This window comes from Dermacentor andersoni, chromosome 11 (assembly GCF_023375885.2).
Source record: "Dermacentor andersoni chromosome 11, qqDerAnde1_hic_scaffold, whole genome shotgun sequence".
Taxonomy (NCBI): Eukaryota; Metazoa; Arthropoda; class Arachnida; order Ixodida; family Ixodidae; genus Dermacentor; species Dermacentor andersoni.
Genome location: NC_092824.1, coordinates 109,931,804 through 109,954,062, shown reverse-complemented (window position 1 = coordinate 109,954,062; position 22,259 = coordinate 109,931,804). Strand labels below are relative to the sequence as shown.

At 45.8% G+C, this 22,259-nt stretch overlaps 1 protein-coding gene across 1 annotated transcript in view; it reads left to right on the top strand.

Moving 5' to 3' along the window:
* Positions 1 to 22,259, top strand: part of LOC126539458 (vitellogenin-6-like) — a 39,098-nt gene that overhangs the window by 10,595 nt on the left and 6,244 nt on the right. Inside the window, exons 8-22 of the mRNA XM_050186305.3 lie at positions 1,204 to 1,400; positions 2,866 to 3,034; positions 4,303 to 4,467; positions 5,352 to 5,552; positions 6,703 to 6,920; positions 8,033 to 8,139; positions 9,514 to 9,788; positions 10,914 to 11,034; positions 12,506 to 12,725; positions 15,082 to 15,373; positions 16,030 to 16,239; positions 17,443 to 17,709; positions 18,295 to 18,432; positions 20,624 to 20,860; positions 21,738 to 22,032. Coding sequence (XP_050042262.1) covers positions 1,204 to 1,400; positions 2,866 to 3,034; positions 4,303 to 4,467; positions 5,352 to 5,552; positions 6,703 to 6,920; positions 8,033 to 8,139; positions 9,514 to 9,788; positions 10,914 to 11,034; positions 12,506 to 12,725; positions 15,082 to 15,373; positions 16,030 to 16,239; positions 17,443 to 17,709; positions 18,295 to 18,432; positions 20,624 to 20,860; positions 21,738 to 22,032 — 3,112 coding nt within the window. The remainder of the gene's footprint in view (positions 1 to 1,203; positions 1,401 to 2,865; positions 3,035 to 4,302; positions 4,468 to 5,351; positions 5,553 to 6,702; positions 6,921 to 8,032; positions 8,140 to 9,513; positions 9,789 to 10,913; positions 11,035 to 12,505; positions 12,726 to 15,081; positions 15,374 to 16,029; positions 16,240 to 17,442; positions 17,710 to 18,294; positions 18,433 to 20,623; positions 20,861 to 21,737; positions 22,033 to 22,259) is intronic.

Here is a 22,259-nt window from a genome sequence, read left to right as displayed (position 1 = left end):
TGTTCGTTTTCCTTGCCGAGCGCTCCTAAAAGATCACGCACGCCTGTATCCTCATACCCCTCCTTTCCGCCGATTTCCGTCACTTGGAAACGCGAAAGCTCACGCACGACAGTCCCCCTTCCGCCCACACTTCACCGCAACTTGGTTGCGGTATAACACGGACCCTTCCTCTCGGCGCCTTTGTATCGCAAGTCCGACCAAAGACCATCAGGCCCCGACCACCGACAATCGATCACTGGCAAGGACGAAAACAGACGAAAGAGGCAAACAAAACTATCCCTAGCAAAGAGTTAAAGAAAGGGGACATTATGTAGCCACATACATGCACGAGAAAGCACGTTGTGCCGTGCAAATATGTGGGTGGTACATCGGCCTGATTAGGTTTAGGAATATTTGCTTTCTTGAAGTGGATTGATACGAGTTAAGAGGCGCGTGAAGGACAGAACGCAGCGTGGATAAGCGCTATGACATTTAATTCACAAAAGGGTGGGCCTCGTCTGGCTCCAGTGCCATATTTTAAGAAGAGTAGGCAGCAACGTTCATCAAGCAAAATCAATTTGCACTAGACACCGAAACTGTAGAAAGGCTTATTCCTAACAAAATTGGACATCCTCATAACATACTACCATTTTAAGGAATTGCGCGTAAGTTGTCGAACGTCCATTAAAAAATAATGTAGCGCCTTCGCTCATTCTATGCCCCTAGAAAACGTAGCATCTCGATAAGAACCAACACTGTTTCGTAATTACTTTGCAAAGGAAGCAGGGACCTTGTCAAACTGTGCATAAAAAAATTTATTTTGTTATGCACAATGGCCTCTTGTTAGGAGGTCCTGACAGTAGCTCCTCAGGATTAAATAAAGTTCGTTGTCTGTCCGTCCGTCCGTCCGTCCGTCCGTCCGTCCGTCCGTCCGTCCGTCCGTCCGTCCGTCCGTCCGTCCGTCCGTCCGTCCGTCCGTCCGTCCGTCCGTCCGTCTGTCTGTCTGTCTGTCTGTCTGTCTGTCTGTCTGTCTGTCTGTCTGTCTGTCTGTCTGTCTGTCTGTCTGTCTGTCTGTCTGTCTGTCTGTCTGTCTGTCTGTTTTTGCTTTGTAACGTATGTCTCAACAAGAACAACAACCTACGTAACTATAAGCAACGTAAATACCTTATAAACCTGACCTAAGAAATACTTCCTCCCACGATCCTCTTGCCCTGTTTGTAACAGTTCATCGAGGGTCTGAAGAGGCTGGCAGCCATCGAGTACAGCGAAGAGGACTACAAGAACATGCGTGACAAGCCGAGTGGCGGCATGCTCTTCCTGCAGCTATTCTCAAACATGCTGACCTTGACATACGACGAGATATCGGAAATCTACAACCAGCACATTCTCAACGCGCCCAATGGAGCGAAGAAGTACATCAGGTTTGTCTCTTCACTCAGTCAACATGTTGTGCTTTCAAAGGAGAGAAGCCCCACACCGCTCTCCAATCATTAGCAAAAACAAAAAAAATATTCGCTGCTTAAAGGTACTAAAGAAAAAATTGATTTAGCCTGGACTGCCAAAGATGCTTCAAAAGTTACATGATTGCGTTTGCTCATTGGCGTATACGCATTGAATAATACCAGCGAAAGTGAAGCCAAACATATGTTTTTATAATTGCGTATGGAAAGCTCCGCGCCGGTACGTTAGTGTGACGTTGCGAATTTATATATATATATATATATATATATATATATATATATATATATATATATATATATATATATATATATATATATATATCTATATATATATATATATATATATATATATCTATATATATATATATATATATATATACACATTTCTGTTTGGACCATTTCGACACAAGCAAGGCTATCGAAACTTGCCAGGTTGAACCTCCGGTTTCTCTAAAATGCATATTTGGTTCGATCTCACAAACAGCCACTTAAGTATTAGACCCAAGTCGCTGCTGCTGAAATCAGTGACGTCATGACGACGTGGTTCGGAAATTTCAGGGTAGCGTCACCATATCTTTTTCTTTACTGCGTACCCTTTTCTCATTCACCAAAGCTTCTACCTCATAACAACGACCTTTGTACAATTGAAGAAATGTTAGTTACAAATGCCGTAGAAGCTAATAATCCTCTTAGTGTGCTTTTTAACCGGAAGCCCTTCGCATGGAACCGCTCATCCAAGTACGCAGATTCACACGTTTTATGAACAATATGTGAAAAATAGTCGTTTTGTTATGTCAATCAATGAGGCGCTATTTTGGCGCTAAGGTGGTCCAAAAAAGTGCGAGGTTTAATGAGCACTTACTTCCATGGAAGGCACGCATTAAATTGAAAAGAAAGTTTGTTACAATGTTTCATGAACCCCCGAAAATTTTAGGCAGATGAACAATTTCGGAAGCATCATCTTTGTAATACCATTGCCTGTGAAACTTATTTCGGTGCATATTATGTCTCGCGTTATCGTGGCAGTTCTCCTTTAAGGTGAAAATGCCGCAAATCATTGGCTTGTTTTTTTGGAAGAGGCTGGCTTCATGTATGCGGTAAATACATGAATTTGATGAACTTTAACTTGAAATAGCCAAGAGGAGTCACATGGAGCCAAACAAGCGAAAGCATTACCGGCGTGTTCCTGTAGAATGCACTCGCAATACAGATCCCGTTTCGAGGACGCCGCTAGTGTTGCCATGATGCGCTGAAAATTGCGCAGAATTGAAATAAACATGACATGGCAACTTTTCTTTCTTTTTCTTAGACACGGAGTGTGTGTATATATATATATATATATATATATACATATATCTGTGAACGGAACCGTAATGTCTCACTTTGCTTGTTTTGTGCAAATAAACTACCAGTGTTCTCTTTGCAGGGGCGCCTTCCTTGACCTTCTGGTGGCCGCTGGCAACAACCCGCACATTTCCTTCGCTCTCAAGCTCATCAATGCTGGTCAACTTAGCACGGATGAAGCCGACCGCTTGTTGCTCAAGTTTCCCAACAATCTCAAGGAGTTCAGTGTGGCTGTCGTCAGTGAGCTGGCCGTAAGCATGCTAACTATAAATTACGTAACGAAAGAAAACACACACACACACGTACACAAACACACACACACACACGCACACAAACACACACACACACACACTCACACGCACGCACGCACACACATACGCACACACGCGCGCACGCACGCACGCTATTGAGGGCACACAACTGAAAGTCTGTACTTTTGCTCTGCACTCAATCGGAGAGTCCGCGACCGCGTGTGTGCACACGACTTCCCTTTGCCTTTGTCTTGTATAGTTTTGAGGAGCTGCTACAAAATCATCTCTACGAACTCATTCTGGTTTTCACTGTTGTGATAACAAAGTCACGCGGGGCACAATGCTATTCGGCCACGTACTGAATGAGAGATCAAGCAAATATTTTAGTTTGGTGAGTTTAAGTGCGAGCTAACAAGAGCCCTTCGTAGCGCTCTTTCATGACTTATAATCGATAAGTCGTGTTTCTTTCGGTGTACTTTGGAAAGCACAAAGTTAAGCAAATTGTGTTCTTGTTGAAAATAACCTAAACACTAGCTCAATTTCATTATATGTACGTAGGTGCCGTCTCCTTACTTTGTAAGACAGCATATGGATTAGAATAGAGCATTTTTCTTATGCCCTCCATTTTCTTAACTTGTGCAACGCGTGCTGACTTAACCTTACCAGCGCACTCCTTACCTTGTTTCCGGCGGTACTCATTCACTTTTACAATAGTTAGCCGTGAAATTAAACTGAAGCGTCATTTTAAGGTGTATACGTTTGCTTCTGCCCCGAAATCAAATGTAAGGACGTCGCAAAATTCCAGGGAGACAAGGGGCAAATACGCTATACTTTGTCTATTTCTAGCTGATGTCTAGTCTCTTGAGGGAGGTCTGTTTCGTTAGTGCAAAGGAAGATCATATCCAAAGACGCTTTTCTATACACGCTACAGGATGGCAGCAGACACTTTTTATAACTTTGGTGTTGCACATTCTATAAAATATAGCATTATGCGTCCGCAAACGAGCCGTTTGGATGCGTTGTGGACTAGAGGCCAAAGTGAAAATACATTTGGTTCTTGGCTTTGTATATGTTCATTTATTTTTTACAGACAGATTGATGAGTGGACAAGGGAGAAAAAGACGAACAGTTTACTCGGAATACGCGTGCATTCTAAAGACTGCCTAGTTTGTATTTTTATCAGTACACAGTACAAAAAGTGCTCATGACTAATAAGAACTGTAATAAATTCAGGTATATGCATCATTTTCGCTTCCCTGTCCCACCAGAACCTGTGCCACTCCGAGTTTGTGAGTGCCAGCGAGTCGCTGCGATCCACTTGTGTCCTGGCTGTAAGTGCGCTGGCAGGTGGTGCTAGGTGCAACCGGGCCACGAATCTGCTCGAGGCTGACTCTGGGCTCTGCTCGCCGCACATTGTCGAGCTTTTCTTCAACGTGAGTAAATAAAGGCCAACACGGGGGTGCTATTGCTTTACCTAAGCTAAGGCTATGGCTAAGTTAATTTTTCTGTCTTCAATAGGAACCTTTCAAAAGGTGTAAGGACTCCTTCCGTTTCGACCTAACCGACAGAATATTACGTTAATTGGGAAGATAGAATCGAAGCTGTATTGCCCCGGATCTCGTCAGTGATTGTTGCAATGTTTGTGAGACATGACTTTCTGTACATTTGCCTACTCGACCAGCTGAATATTTTACAAGCTCATGAAACATAAGAAAAGCAACTTAGTGAACATTGCCTTTTAATGCAATCGCAGAGGCCTACTAGTGGTCACTATCTGTGAAAGAAATAGAGATCGCTCTAATAACATCCTAAAGACGTTGTCACATATAGGAAAAGTAGGAGTGGTTTTCCTACACCAACCACTAGCTGCTCTGGCTTTTCGTTTCGCACTGGGGATGATTCTTAACGACGTACGTGTAATTGGCACAATACTGTGTGCATTACCGGCACCTCTTTTGAAATGACAACGGGGTAATTACAGTTACTGACAACGGCATTGTACATTACGAAGTACCAAATCTTATCTTAGAGTTAAAGACCTGAATGAACGAGCCAGCGCTCTGGGAAGGAAAAGCATTTGCAGGCATCTTCACTAATGTTGCCTGCCTTAACTCCGCAAGGTCTTGCCATTGAACTATAATATGCTGGCTCCTATATAAAAGATGCGTGTCCATTATTACATGTGTGTGGGCGAACCTGCATGGGTTCCTGTGGACCCACAATGAGCGATGTGAGTGAGCGAGATGTACATGGGACTGCCAGTCTGATATGCGTGTACCAAATGCTTTCTGCACGTGCCCCCTCGCTTCACCCGCAGTATTCACTGATGCCGGAGGATGTCAAGGCCAAGTCCGAGCAGCGAATCATCTACTACATTAACGCGGCGGGAAACCTGGCCACATCGAGCGCTGTTCGCTACCTGCAGAGGTTCGCCGATCCACGCCACAACCAGTCGGTCACGCGCCGGTCGGCTGCCCTGTGGGCCCTGACGCGAACAGCGGCTCTGAACCCGAGTCTGGTGAGTGCGCCCTTGCGGCCCGCTCTCCCGTGGCTCTCAGAATTTTCTCTGCCACAAGTACGCAGATATTGGTAGATAATTGAGGGGCTTCCGTGGGCCTCGCAACAAATATAAGGCACATACCATCAGAGAACAAAAAGAGAGAGGGTGAACTTAATGATAAGGTGAAAATGTTAGCCTGGCCGATCTCCTGGCATGCTGCTTCGGATATGTTGCTGTAGACTCTTTCTCGTTAGTTGCAAATTGTTCATGCTATGTGACCTGTGGGTGCTGTGACGTTTGCAGGGTCTCCTGGATCGGCGCATGTTAGAAACCACATTAGAACGTTTGCGAACGCATCATATCTTGTGTGCTGGCATCGTAATCTGCTCACCAAGCAACCACTTTTCATTGCACTATGTCCGGGATAGCTAGGCTCGATGTACTGTCCAGACAGCCGTTCATGCAAAGTGTGTGAGGTGAGAAGGGAGAGGGGATGGGGGATGAGCTAAAGACACATCGGGAACGGACACGACTAAACACGATAAACATTGAAGAACGCACGCACACAAAAGAAGAACGGCGCCAGTGACGAGATCGTTAGCTCACTGATCTCACGGTACTTCCTAAATTTAGGTCAATTTTGTGAACAGGAACCCCCCAAACCTGCCTGAGTTGACATTTGTATTTCCTTTTTTCTGCATGCCTGTTCTCTTAATCATAATCATTTTTGCTTCTCCCCTTCCCTTTTGTCCCTCTTCCCCCACACCTCAAATCTGAGTAGCAGGTGAGAACACAGCAGTTCCGGGCAATCTCTCAGATGTTTTATTAGTGAATCTCTCTCTCTCTCTCTTTATTTAGACACGGCCAAAGCCTTACTAATAAACTGATCTTGAAGCTTCCCAGAGTATGAGGCAGGTCAGAAAGGGGAGGGGGGTGAGTGTTGATTCAGCTAATGTTGATGGAACCAAGAACGGTAAGCGAAAGAAATGATAAAACTAATGAGCAGGCTGCGTCTTGTTCGACGTTACTCATATATGAACACTTTTAAACATAATCCAGCTGAAGGTAGGAATCGCGCTATCCTCCACCAACGACTTTTGTAAATTGTGTTTGAAAGAAAAGCAAAAACAAAAAAATATCGTGTAGAAAGGATCTGTGGCTGCCGCAGGTGCGTTCAATCGTGCTACCCATCTACGAGAACACGAGCGAGCCTCACGTAGTTCGAGCCGCAGCGTTCATCAACATCATCTTCAGCAACCCGGACCTGTACATACTTCGCCACATCGCGCGAAGTCTGATCGACGACCCCAGCGACAACCTCGTCTCCTTCGTGAGCAGCAGCTTCCGGGCCATCGCCAACTCGAAGTTCCCCTGCGTTCAGGACCTGTGAGTGCCACGCTGTAGACTTAAGAAGACTGAATGTGTCGTGATCAGAAAAAAAAAAAGAACAATGTGTTTTAAACCGCGTTCCACATTGCAAAGTGTTGTTCAGGAGGTCACTCGACGCACCTCTTGCCTTTTTGTGGAGCGAAGTGCAACCGACGGTGGTTGGGAGCAATCCACGGTCATTTGAACTATCATACAGGGTGTCCCAGCAATCACGCATCGCCATTCTTCGGAAAAATATAACCAAGTGCATATTGTTCCCATTCGAGAAGAGTAGCCGCCAGAAATGTTTCTTCTTGGTGCTATTCAATCTAATAATTATGTGAAATTAGCTAATTCTTAATTAGTGCTCCGAATGCCATGAACAACAGATATTTATAATTTGCCATTTAATACATCGGGACATATCGATTAGTTGACCGGAAAAACTGTTGAAAAAGTATGCTGCTCACCAGTTAGTGAGTACTGCTGCTCACCAGTTAGTGTAGTAAGGCAAGTCATTGGGCTAGTAGGTTCATAGAGTCAGCAAAAATTTTAACTGCGCGAGAGAAGGACAAGACCGCGCACACAAAAATAGACGGTCACACAAGGCACAGTGTGTCGCCGCGCTTTGTGAATTTTGCTCTCTCACTGCGTCTTTGTGCATGCGTCTACGTTTCCTGTTCACGTCCTGTCTTCCCCGCGCAGTTCAAATTTTGCAGAACCGCCAGTTACATGGTATTTCTGCGTCGAAAACCAGAAGCTTTGCCATGGTCTGTGCTTTTAAACAGGCAAATGTCTATAAACGTGGTCGTATCTACAAAATACGGAACACAAGTGGCGCTTGTTACGCGCCTGGAGAGAGGGGTACTTATTGCGAGAGAAAAGCTGAGAGGTCGGCCTGAATCAATGTTCCGACCTGCTACTCGGCGTTCGGGAGAAGGGTGTAGAAAGAAAGACGAGAGAAGATGTTGCTTATGAGGATGAAGATGGGGGTGAAAATCTTGCACGCTCCAAGGCTGCCCAAAGTCTCTTGTCCAGTCCGCTCTTATGCAAAAATTTGCTGAGAGCCTTCAGACTATCAGTGTTTCGCGGCTAGGTGTGTATTTGACCAACGCTGCCATCTCTCGCAGCGTGGAGAAACTGCGCCACGTGCTTCCGCTGTGGGCCAACGTGCGAAGGCTCTCCAAGCCAGTGGACATCACGAATTCCGTTACGTACGCCAGTAGTGGATACAGCCGTAAGTTGCTCGCTTTTTTTCTTGCTTTTTCGTCTCTTTTGCTCCTTTACATTTAGGAGACCTTGGAGCTTTTTAGGCGGTACTCCTTTTTCTCGTATACAAGTATGTAGTAAGTATGACATAACAAGCCGGCACTAAACAAAAGAAAGACAACAACAAAGAAGTCCGGAGGTCGGGTGACGTAAATGCGCGGAAACAGTTGACCACACAAATCACTTCAAAAGCGGATTTGAGCGTAATCTCACATAAACGGAGAACAGACAGCTCACAACACATTAGAACGGAAAGTCAGCTCCCGATACAATAAGCACAAATCTCAATATAGGTCATATGACACCGTAGAACCTAATGTCATCTGCCATAAACGAAGTCATCATAATCGCCGTTGTCGTCGTCGTCGCCGTCGTCGTCATCATCATCATCATCATCATCATCATCATCATCATCATCCTAGCTTATGTCCACTGCAGAACGAAGGCCTTTCCCTGCGATCTCCAAATACCCCTGTCCTGCGCCAACCGATTAATGACGTACGATATGACATGCCTTAGCGAAATGATGTGCGCGCAAAAAGGATAGCAATTATTTCTGGGGAACAGGAGGAGGAGAAGGATTAAAATTTATTGATTTATTGACACAAATGGCACACTTTATTTTTGAGTGTATGCATCTAACCATGACATTTGATCACATAACGAGGCCAGGATAGACCAGCTGGTAATAAATGTCTCGAGAAGATTTTGCGTCCCTGGGTGTCTTCCGAGTCAGATTATTGATTTATTGATTGCTTGAATGATTGCTTGATTGATTGATTGATTGATTGATTGATTGATTGATTGATTGATTGATTGATTGATTGAGTCATTAAGTGATGACTAGGCCTTATGTCCGAGAGGAATACATAGGCTATAAAAGACGCCTTAGTAGAAGGCTTGGCATTAATTATTACAACCTGAGGCTCGGTACACGGCCGCTTTTGCCTTCTACTCTCATTGGCAACGCCCCTGGGAGTCCACACCACCACCTCGTGTACAGCAGCCGAATACCATAACCACTGAGACGCCGAGACGGGTCCAATTGTGAGGTGTATAACTAATAAGAATCAAGAGTGTTTTCGGAGGGCCTCTTTGGTGCTTGCTTGACGTTGTGGTATGTAGAGGTGACAGTATATAGCACTTGTGCCATGTCTACCATTTTTCTTTCGTACCGCGTCCGCATTTCTTGTGCTTTCATATCGCGTCTAATAAGAATGATAATTTTTATTTTTGACTGGAGGAGGTATGTGCGTTACATTTGTCTTCTTGTGCGGCCAATGCTCGACCAAATGTATACGCTAGTCTCCCCTCCTTAGAGAATTGTGTCTTTATCGTGCAGGCGAGTACGACATCGGCAGCCTGAGCGTACTGTCCGTCTTACGCTCCGAGGACAGCTTCCTGCCGCAGAGCATCTACGCCGCCACCCAGGCGTACGCAGCTGGCAACGTGTACGAGGTCTTCGCACTGAGCTTCGAGCAGTGGGGTCTGGACAGGCTTGTGAACGCTCTGTTGGGCCCGCGTCCGGGCTCCACCAAGACCCTGTGGAACGTGCTCAGCAGGCCCCGCTTCACTCGGAGCACCTCGGAGACGAACCGCAAGCACATTGAGCAGGCGGTGAGACAGTGAGATTTGAACCATTGCACGCAAGGCAGCCGAGGCGAAAGGAATGATAAGGCAGAACTTAGTAACCATAACGCTACGGAGCGTGGTCATGTAAATCGTTCACTCGTTCACGTTCTCTTTTCGCGCTCACCGCCTTGCGGTGGCTACATTAGAGTCGGACTTGTGTTTAGCGGTATTTGTTATTTACGATGATATCAAGGAAAACGTTTCGATACATCAGCCAGAGGTTGGAAACAGCCTCCGAATCGGGCGAAACACCTTCTTCGAACGCTAAGGTATACCACAAATGAAGATACAGACACTTGCGCTAGCTAGACCGTGCGCCCATGTGCTCCTGACGGGTCCTCCTTGTGTTTGCACTGCACTAGTATGTCAAGATGGCATAGCAACATGGCAGCAAGCCTCGCAAAACGTTTCACAATATGAAACAGGAGAGAATTAAGAGTACAGAACGGCGGCGCACATTACGCCAATTCCGGGGACCAGCGGTCACTTCGTCTCGCGCAGGTGGTCTTGAGATTGTGGCAGATGATCTTGAGACTCGAATTTTTGTCTTAAGACTGTGTCAAGATGGCATAGACTCGAGGGAGGGCTGCTGAATTGTTGATGAAGAGAGGTTAACACACTAGGAGTCGCACTTGGTCATCTAGATGTGGCTGACCTCTGCCTGTCTTTTCATCTCGACGGAAATGTAATGAGCGACGCAACTGTGGGCGTGGGAACGATGCAGATGTGAGATTACACTAGAGAAAGCTCTTGCACGCGGTACCGTCCCCTTAAAAAGCTTCTCCTTATTATCCCATTCTCTTCCTTTCGCTTCCCAGTCTCTAAAATGCGGTCAGTGCGTTTCTGCGTAATCAGAGTTAAGATACTTCCCGAGACAGAGCGATAACTCTCTCAGGTGGTGTCAAGCGCGGGTGAAACGGTTACTTCCGACGAAGAAGTGAACGATATTACCATTGCTTACAGTTTAACGGACAGTGCACCTTGTGTGTATGATGTTATTATTCGCGCTTTTATGTTCTCCCAAAGAGATGTGCGAAACGAGCTAGCTCAACAATGCTTGACAAGACAACGCGGACATAACGGCTGCATATATTCTTTTTTCCGTTGCAGCTTCCCATCGCCGACCGCGAATACGAGCCAATGAACGCACGGCTCAACGTTCAACTCTTTGGTCACACTGTGAAGCTGATGCAATTCGACGAATCAACTCTCGCGGCGTTCCAATCTAACGGTAAGGAACGTGCACAGCCCAGACGAACCATTCCTGCCTTACGCGTACGGACTACGCTAACGCCATTGGCCCCAATGTCTCCGGACGCCTCGAAAACGATTGTCTAAGGCACGGTAACGGTGTGGTGCGCAATGGGCATACGCCATTCTCCTGGAGGTCATGAAGTTGAGACAGATTGCTATAGAGCGAACTTATTACGAATTCGGGAATTATCACCGGGACGCACCGGTGCGATTTGTCGTCGGAGCGGAAGCCTAGCGAATCACATCACCACCTTGCGTGCAACGATGGTGCTCGCTGCTATTAGCATATAAGCATGCGACGGGATGAGGAAGAGTTTCTAAACCAGAACACAGTAAGGAAATGTGGCGCCAGGCAGCAAGGAACGACGGACAGCATACACATAAAATTCACTGGAACGAGCAAACAATCCAGGATTTCCGGTCTGTACAGTCGACACAAGTGAAGTCGGCGAAGCTCCTCTGCTCGAATAGTAGCTTCACTTATGGAGAATATGATATTCCTATGTTACCCACCATTTCCATTCTTTTTCTCGTGCTTTTGCCTTTATTTCTCCGCTAATCTTTCATTTTTTCCCGTTCCCCTTTACCCATCCCTCAGTGTAGTGTATCAAGCCGAAAATATATTTTAATTAAACTCCATGCCTTGACTATTTCACTTATCTCCCTAAAGAACATTGTGCTTTCGAACATCAAACAGCCTTCTAAGTTCTTAGGCCAGCTTGTGCTTTTTATTGTAGTAAAATGGTTCTTTTGCAATAACTTGACTGACTCACCACGAATACTTCCCTGTTTCGAACGCGCTGTCACAAATACAGCCGGCCACCAAGTTATGTTTGCGACCTGCGCCAGGCATCTCACCAATCTAAGCTACGTGCTCAGTTTGCTGAAGAATTGGGTTCTTTCAACAAATTACGCGTGCTTGTTGGCTGACTTTCAGCAATTTTCGCTCACAAACTGAAGGCTGCAATCAAGTATAGGCAACCAAAGGCCCTCCTAGTCTAGCTTTTTTATGGGACAAATATCACACAAGCTACTTCTGTTGTCGCTGGAACTTTTGGGAAACTTGTGAATAAGGAACTTTTGTGTATATCTCCATGTGAAGTATGTGCGAGCGGGCATTTTGGTAAACCATGACGGCGAAATTTCATGATTGCATGCTTCGGTTACTTTGTCTTATCAATGAATCGCATGTTCCTTCTGTTTCTTCATAGGTTTCTGTACGTGCGCATGTCTATTGGCCTATTGGCCTATGTATCTATGTAGTTACATCGCCTATCACTAAACTGTTAGAGGTCAGCGCTTCGTCTCGTCTCGCTCTTTTCATGTCGTTTACCCAGTGTGTGGCGTATGTTCGGTCTGTATGAAGTGTTCACTTGATGTAATTTCTTGTGAGTAAAGTTAATTAACAAGTATCTGTAGTGACCTAACTAATAGATTTCCCATCACAGAGCCTCCGGCGGCTGCACTGGCTCACGTGCTGGGAGAGAACGTACACTCGAAGGACTTCCACCTCGTCGAAGATCTCATAGTACTCGTGCCCACTGAAGTTGGCTTCCCAACATACTTTGACATCAAGACGGCCGACTTCACCTACGGGAACCGAGCCAAGTTTGACTTTGAGCACACCGAGGACGGCAAGTTTGTGGTGGACTTCAAAAAGCACTTTGTGTAAGCAGTGTCCTTACATACGCTTTCGGATGATGTCCTTAACCCATTCACTCCAGACGCGTCTGAATTCAAATGAAAATAAAGTAGTAGGGTTGCGCTGAAGCGATAGCCAGCACGAATGTGACTTCGCTCACAGCTGCTGCCGCCCTTCCTAACGCTAGAAACTCGCTGTGATCGAGGGAGATCGGTTCATGTTTGCATGTGCGCGCGTGAGACTATGCTTGTTAATTTAGTTAATGTGCCTATGTTTACGCGTTTATACGGTCGACAAAATTCCTATCCTTACTTCGTATAGGTGTGCCCTAATTTGCTATCGCTATCGATGGTTCGCCTTTCGGGAGAAACTGCGACTTTTTTTTTAGCTGTTGTTCAGCAATCAGCACATTTTATCTTCACGTGATGTGCCACGACCACCCTCTCCCTTTCACTTTCTGCAAGACAGGAGGAAAAGTTGACACTTTAACATATGCTAAGGAGGACGAAGTCAAAAGCCTGTCAGCTCACGAGACATTCATTACATTACTTGACATTCTCATTATAATAGATTACTTCCTATTGTTTTCTCCCACCAAAGGTGAGGGGTTCGAGTGCCTTAACTGACTTTACAAAAATTAACTGTGTATTAATTAACTGCGCCGTAATTGACATGAAGGTCACGGGTTCAACTCGCACCAGAGGTCGTGGGTTTGAATGGCCTAATTAATTATATGTTAATTAACGTTATCTTAATTAGCTTCGCCTTAACCCCAACGGCAGTGGGTTCGACTCTCGTCCTTCACGATGTCAACTGGAATCCAACGCGGAGATACGGCCGGTTCACCCATATCTCCATGTTGGCTCATGGGTTCGAGTGCCTTAATCAACTTCGCCTTAATTAACATCAAAGGACCTGGGTTCAACTCACGCCAGAGGTCGAGGGTTTGACTCCCACCAATGGTCGTGACTTCGGCTCTCGACCTTGCCGATGTCAATTGGAGTCCAACATGGAGATATCGCCGGTTCGCCATATCTCCAAGTGGGTTAGGCTACCCTTAAAGGTCGAGGGATTTTTACTCCCATCAAAGGTCGTGGTTTCGGGTGCCTTCATTAACTACATTTCATTAACTGTTTCAATTAACTCTGCGTTAATTAACACCACAGGTCGTGGGTTCGACTTTCGACTTTCACTATGTCAAGTGGAAAGCAACTTGGAGATATGGCCGGTTTGCCGATATCTCCTAGAGGGTACGACTCCCACCGAAGGTCGGGGGTACGAGTGCGTTAAATAACTATATCTTAATTAACCGTACCTTCATTAACTTTGTCTTAACACCACAGGTCTTGGGTTCGAGTGCCTTAATTAACTCTGTCATAATGAACTATGTCTTAATTCGCTTTGCCATTATTTACACCCAAGGTCGTGGGTTCGACTCCCACCAAAGGTTAAGGGTTCGACCCCTAATTTTGGTTCCATTGAATTTTGGTGCCGTGACGCCGGATGGCGTAACGGCGGACGGTCAAATTTTCGTTCCATGAGCCATCTAAGGCTTTCGCCTTAATAAGGAGAAGTTACGGGGTTCTTTAAGCGTTAGTACAAGTCGTAAGCTAGCCTTTAGCGCCTAAAAATATAAATTGCTTTGCAGCGTGCTAGGACGAGTGGTAAGATTGACTTCGACAAAAATATCTATCGCCTCCTGATAGTATGGCTAACTAGGAGCTTCCGGGGCGCTGACAGATGCAGGATGCCTTAGGGGCCGAAACGAAACGAGAATATATTCGTCTTCTTGTGCGTATGCAACTGAAGAGAGAATGTAATTGAACAAGCTTGCGTTGCCAAAACCAGCATGTACGTGAGATATCTGCATTGTTTGGTACATAATGCAGCCATTCTGAAAGAAATATTTCAAACGCGTATGTGTCGACCTAGCCTCTCTTTGCATTCCTCTTCGCCCCGCCTCCCGCGGTTTACAACCGTAAACGTATGACATTAAACTGCCCTTTTTGTTGCAAAGCGAGCCTACCTAAGCTCTGCCTAGCCAAATTGTTCTTTGGCATTATTGGCTTTACTACTCGAAAATCTGAAAGTTGTTAGGAAAATAATGTGTCTTTCTTCCCGCGCTATTCCTGGCGGATCTCTTTTGAGACCTCGGGGCCGATATAATCGGCCCATACTATATGTCCAGACTGTATAGCGCGCACCGCCAGATTTGAGAAGCCATGCTCGTCCTTCTAAAATTTTTTTCCCGTTCGTACTGTCTGATCAGTTTTCAATGCTGCGTTGACTTTAGTAAGTGACCTGGTCGTGCCTGCGCAAGACTTGCTGCGTTCAAGGCGCATCGCAGACTTTCTTTCTTTCTTTTCTTCTCAACTTTGACAGGCACGAGACCCGCTCGTACAAGATGCTCGGCATCGCACTCACCTTCAACCGGACGTCGCTGGGTTCGGGCTACGACTCGCGCCAGCTGTTCTCGTTACCCCTGGAGCTGCAGTTGACCTTGGACCCGGTGAACCACAAGCTGAATGTGAAGCGACCCGTGTCACCGCCCGTCGACTTGTTCAGCTACCACTTTGTGCCGTTCACATTCCAGCTTCCGTACGATCGAAGCACCATTGAGGAGCCCAAGGCGCTACCCGGATATCCTCTTTACAACAACGAAGATCTCTACTTGGTTCGTTACGTACTGCTAGTTCGAGTATCCTTGAACGTTCGACTAGATGAGGAGGAAAGTGCTCATTTTGAACGCATGGACAGACCTAGCACGAACTCCTAAAAATGCTTTCAACACTTTGAAGCACAAATTCATAGCTTATATTTAAGCCTGCAAATTTTTCATATAATGTTGCGTAGCATCAGATTCAAGAAAAATAAATTTATCAGAATGAAATCTGCTTTGATTTTAAAGCCGCCAGGCAACCGTTCCTCGTGGAGAACAGAAAAATAAACTTCTGCGAATGACAGCACGGAAATATAGATTGCGGGTATTTTCCGTTGCTTCGTTGAAGTTACTGGAGCTTCCAGAACGATTTAATGTTGCGCGTCTCTTCGCGTTCGTAAGATAGAAGCCTCCCTGGCTACAACAATCGCGATATCTGCAAAAGCACATTAGCGGGCTTGAGCTACCAGCGAGAACGTGTTTGGTATCCGAAGCGCGCGCGGTGGCTACAGTCCCATCCTGATCGAAAACCTACACTGCTCCTGTTAGCTAGCAAATTACTATAAAATGTCGGTAGCGTAACGTAAGCTTCTAAAAAGCAAATGCGCTCTGTGTGGTTCTGCTCAGGAACACTTGGACATCGAATGCTTAATGTTCTCTCTTTGACGCAGTTCGACAGGACATACCTGAACGGCTCGCTGGGAGTGTCCGTAAACTTCCAGGGATACGCGCTCAAGAAAGACCTCAATGCAAACCTACGAGAGTTCTTTCACGGCATGGATCTCCGCGAGAAGATTGAGTACCTGGTCGTGAACCCACGCTGGAGTCCGCGAGCTTTCCGCATGCAAGTCCTTCCCGCCGAGCACGACCCCCTGAGCGTGGTGAGTGCTGCACATGCGCAAAAACAATGAATTCTTCCACACACATGTCCCTTTGTGTCATTTCTGAGTAGCCCTGAGTATTTTATTTTATAAGCACTGACAGACTGGCTCATTTATTAATTACGCATCACAAATGTTAGCAAAAAGAACATTATGTCATCGGCTTCTCCACAGCTATAAACTGTCCAATAAATATGGGGTGGTGCCTGGGGAAGTCAAACGTTTCAGTAGTGTACCAGTTGACAGCCAAAGGCGGGCCAGTCACTTGCAGTATAAAAAATAAATAAATGAATTGCAAAGGGATAACTTCTATCTCATTTCTCGTAGTATATGGCGTTTGGACATGTAGGAAATCGCTTTCTACATCAATGTCTTCACTGATAGTTATTCAGTGACAAAATCAGTATACTGATGACCTGTCCGGCTTATTACAGGCGCGTTTGGCCTTGTCTCTCTTTAAGCAAATACAATAGATTTTTGTTTCTCGGTCGTACATGAAGTGGCTCGAAATCACTCAGTCTTCAGTGCGCGCCTTCTCATGTTATATTTCGCTGTGTGCGCACTTCTATTTGTCTCTCCATGGCCCCTCAGCTAGTTGGTTCAGCGATCCCAGAGTCTACTGGGAAATTTCCCAACGACATAGTTCACACGCCAGCCACTGTAAGTGCAAAGCAAATCCTTGAAAATAGCACTTACCCAAGAAAAAGAAATTGTGGAAACTCTCAGCCCCTCGTGGTGTAGATTGGATTGTGCCGGGCGCGCGCCAATAGTGTGCATGATGCTTACCAGATAGCGCTCGGCTGCCATGATCTATCATCACCGACCAGTGGTAGTATTCTCGACATCAGCGAGTTCCTTCATATTGCCAAATTCTGTAATAGCACCACCTTGAGCCAATCAGAACGGCCGTAGCAGCCCTTTGTACCAATCAAAGCTGACAGGATGGCGAACTTGATAACATTACAGAACTAAGCCATGTCTAAAACAGTACACCGAAAGAAGCAGACGAATGTCGCTGCAGCGGTTTCAGAGGGGGCGGTAATTTTTCGAGGGAAAAATTTTGTTTGATGGCCTACATGAGGGGGGGGGGGGGGGCAAGCATAACGCGAGTGCGAGCATTCTGCGAGTAAATGCGGTATAGACACGCCGAACTTGAAACGCGCTTGAAAATGAAAGAGGTACTATTCAACTTTCCTGTTGCAGGTAGAGCTGGACCTGTCTCATCACTTCTACAAGCCAGAAGACACAGAGAGGCAGACGCAGTTCGGCCTGGAAGACCTGCCCGCCGCAGGCTCGGAGCGTCCGTATACACATGCGGTGCTGGGACGCCTGGCCTTTAGGGGCGGCCAGAGGGAGAGGAAACTATCGTGGGAGCTTAGATACTCGTTCAGCAAGGACCTGTTCCGTCACAAGCTGCTGTTCCACTACGACAGACAGCCGTTCTCACCGTCCGAGCATAGCCACACTAAGGTTTATCATTTTTTTCAGCGTCCTTTCTGATCAGCAAATCAACGAAATAAGTTTGTGCTCGCATACACGATCAATAACTTTTGCAGATATCCCTTGCTGATTGCATTGATTGGCAGACGCGGTGGAAGCGCATTACGAGTAAATAAATGGCAGACCGTCAAGCAGCGTCATTTTTATGTCGCCCGATTAACGAGCACAGTCATCGAAAGAAGGATGTCGCGTCAGAAAGCCGTCTTGTTGGATGTTACTTTGTGCAAAGCTGAAAATATTTCCTAAAGTGATCGAGAACCCGGCTCCAAGATTTCAAAAAAAAAAGGAAAGTAGTCTATGCACAACTGGCCCTGATGTGTTTAAGAAATCCTTCAATATTACCTGTAGGAATACAAAAGGAGTTTCTTTCGTGTGGTGGAACTGGGCACTTTCGTGGTATAAGTTCGGCTTCACATCCCGTGCGTTCCTCCTTCAGCAGATTGACAATCTCTCTCAAGAGCTTGAAAGCATGCTACGACATTTCTCAGTTTTCGAGACTCACTTTACACAGATGACTGAGCAAGTTAACACTGGTTTCCTTCGCTACGCTTACAGATATGCCTCGAAGCTTCCGCCAAGTTCCCGAGGCCAGATCACACGAAGCTCGGTGAAATTGCTGCTTTCCACCAAGGAAAAGAGATACAGGCATTCATGAAGCTCTACTACGGCAGCAACTGCGTCGACGACTCGTCGGTGAGAAATAAGCTAGAATAAACTCGAAGGAACGGTGATTTTCCTGCACAATATCAACTGCTGAGGCAATGACTAGCCTACGGAAAAAGATTCCTTCCGGCAACAACGCAACCCTCGAAGTGGCGCGCAGCACACTATGTCGAGGTCTATGGAGCACAGTGCCGTATCCAAGTTGCGAACATTTTTTTCATGCTCGTGAAAAGCTTTATTAATTCAAGAGAGTTGTTGGCATAATTTTGCTAGCTGAAATGGCCGCATGCAGACTAAAGTTTTTAGGTGGTGTCTAATTACAATTTATTTCGCTCATTTCCAGCTAAGTGATTCAAATTAGCTGTGACCACTACAACTCAGCCACGGGTGGTGTTAGCACATCCGTAATGCTGAAAGTTTTGATGAAGTTCGTAACTTAATAGGGAAACCCAGGAGGTTATTGTACACATTGTGTGAGGCCCGAAGGATCTCGAGAATAGCGCCGTGCGGTCAAATGCCATTTATTGTGAACACTGGCTGATTTCATGTACTTTGAATTCTTGATTCAGAAATGTCGTTTCATCGTTGAATGTTACATTATGCGAAACTCTAAGTTTTCCCAATTGCTCACAGTTTGGAGCACACCAGAATGAATATGTTTGGGCGCCCAATAGGGACACATTATCTCCTTTAGTCGCCCTCCATTACCTCCCTGTTGTTTCCTTCCAGAGCGTGAAGGGAAACCTGTCCTTCAGATACGCATCACGTGATCCAACCACCCGCGGATGATTCCGGCCACCTTAATAGAAATTCTAGCGTGAATTGTTTGTTTTACACATTAAGTGCGAAATGCACTGATCATAGAACGCAAATGATAAAGGCTAGTCGGCGGCGGGACAATGGACGGGATGTTATCACTAGAGACCAGAACTTTTAGGCAAAATGCCTCATTCTACAGCACGTGCTTATCGGGCTTATTTAACATCTAAGCACGAGCTACAGGCCTAGAAACATTTTATTGGCATGTTTATTTCCGTGTTATGTCGTAGCCATGTTTTATTTACAATATTACATCGCACTGTGCAACTTGGTCGAAGGCAGCTAATTACCTCCCTACTATAATGACCTTTGGACGACCATAGGTAGATAAATAAATAAAGAGATTACCACAAACACTCGTCCGGTATAAAGGCTGTTTTAAGCAGCTTGGCTGCAGATGAGAGTAGTGCTGTAAGAAAGTTTCACGCTGCACTACGTGACAATGCACTTGAAGGTGACATCGTACTTGTGTGCTCACTTGACCTTTTTAGGCAGTATCATCGACAAACTTGAATGCCCATTTGCGACCCGAACCCGGAATGTGGAGCTCATTTCGAACGTTTAGGAAAGGTTCGCCACCATCCCAAAGGGCGTGTCGCTGATAGAGTTACGTTAAAACTTCAATTTGTCTCGGACAGAAATCCAGTGTTTTTGGTTCTGAAAGAATTGTCAAAGGTTCTGACCGGCGGAAATTCTAAAATTTTGTCAAGGGAATGGATCCTCTAATGCTTCGAGCTTTCAAAGTATGTGCCGCTAACTTCAGTGGACGTTGAACGTTTCTTTTCCGCGAAGCCAATATTCAACATTAAAAAAAGCACCACACGAAAATCGCAAATCTTGTGATGTTTTGGTTTGTCACTGCTTTCATAATTTTTTTTTCTTGGTGTCTACTCATGCGAGATGTCAGATAAATGTTTTGTTACATACACAAGATGCCTCATTCGAATTTCTTGAGAAAGAAAATTAAGTTAACAAAACAGGCGTTTAGTGGGTTGCGATATTAAAAAAAATTATTATTTATCCACAGATGCACTTGGAAAGTTTAATAATTGAGCCTATGAATGCCTAAATGACAGTACTGGATACCTATATGTGCCCTGAATGACACCTTTAGTGCCTCTTATAGGCGCCTAAAACGGCGCTTTCTCGGTGCTATACAGCCAGTCTCTACTTATGAGAGAACGAACTGCTCCATTGCGGTAAATCACAGATTAGTAAGCCTTCAGCACACCGTCAGGTGGCAGCAGCAGAGCCGTAACCAAGGCACAAGATTGAATGCTAATGCAAATTCATTAGTTCTTTAGTGTTTTATGTGGATGTTCAATAAAGCATGATGACCAATCAACACTTGTTACCTAATTCAAAAGTATCGCTTCTTGAACTGTCTCTCTCTCTCTTCCAGATTTATTTCAACGGCAAGTACACGCACACTGACGAAGACGCCAAGGACATACAAGCCAATGCAGCTGGCGCTCCACTTGCTTCAAAGCGACTCAGCAGTTTGCGAGAACTGTACGCGAAGTGTTTAAAAGACAAAGAGCACGGGATTCCGCTGAGTCATCACTGCGTCTACTATCTGTACCGCAGCAGCCGTCTTGGAAAACTCGTCCTTGATGTGCAGTACAAGAATCCGAAGCCAGTGAGTGTAGTTTATCGCGTTATGTGTCGTTAAGCATCGTTCTTGCCGCAGAAGTCTGCACAGCATGCACGATATTGACAAATCGCCTGAGTGGAGCATCAGTTTCTCGAGTTTACCAACAGCCGCGTCACAAACACACCATGTGACTCCGTGAACCCACACGAGTCAGTTATATAGAAACATTTGCGAAATCTGTGTGCTAGCATAATTAAATGGCTACGAGAAAACTAGGACACTGACTCCTATCTAAAAAAAAAATCGGAAATGTTGGAAATCGAAAACCGGAAATGGGAAATCGCAAAGTTGTTGCGTAGCCGCATATTACGAAAGCTTAACAGCCATTGGTTCCTTAACCTTCTATTTCTATATAAGGACGCACTGAATAAATGGTGAAATATAAGCGTGACTAGCAAGCAGGTTCAATAAGGTCGATCACCGAAGTAAACGAAAAAGGACTAGTGCGGGCACAGAAGGATATTGAACTATCTGCCGGGAAACGCCACTCGTACAAACGTTACTATGCAGATGGGCTCTCATATTGCAAAACAAGTACGATATATGGGCACGAATGTTCTGCCGTACTTTGGATAAAAAGCACGATTGAGAGAGATGCGTAGGAGAGAAAGGCAGGGAGGTTAACCAGAGTTAAAGCCTCCGCTTTGCTACCCTGCACTATGGAAAGGCAAAGTAAAAACGGAACGAAGAGCGGGGACAAAAAGAAAAGCGTAAAGAAAAGTACGATAGAAGTTCTCACCGGCATAATGCTCAGGTATTCATGTTACACTTGGATGAGCTTTCTCTATAGAGCAAGCAGTTTATGTTCCTTTTAGTTCTTATAGCCAAGCCTTACTCTACGTAAACATGCTTCTCCACGCAGCTGCTTCCGACTTTGCTGCGACAATACCTAGCGTACTCCAGGCCTCACAAGGCTAAACCCGGTTTCCTAAGCATCATCTTCTCGCACATGACCGGGCCGTCTGGCGAGCTGCACGTCGAGTCCCAGGTGCCGGCTTCGGCTAAGAAACCGCACGCGGACGTAGTGGTCACCGACCAGAGCGGCCACTCACGCCACTACGACCACGTTCCCATAAGGACACACCTGCTGGAGCCGCGAGTATTCATCGCCTTCCGGTACAGCAACCTGGCCGAGTACTCTCCTTACTACAGGCACCGTGAGTGCTTTTCAACACGTCGGTCGATGGCTACACCACAGCGTTTAGAGCGCTAACGGTGACCTCCGTGATCTGGCGGGAAGCCGCGCGTCATCTCGGAGGCCAGGGAACTAAACGAGTTCGCCTTCCTCTAAATTTCGCCTTCCGCCGAACTTCGCGTTATATACGCGCCGTGCTACAGGCACTGAGATCTAGTTTTAGTGCGGCAGTTCACTCTCGCATGATGT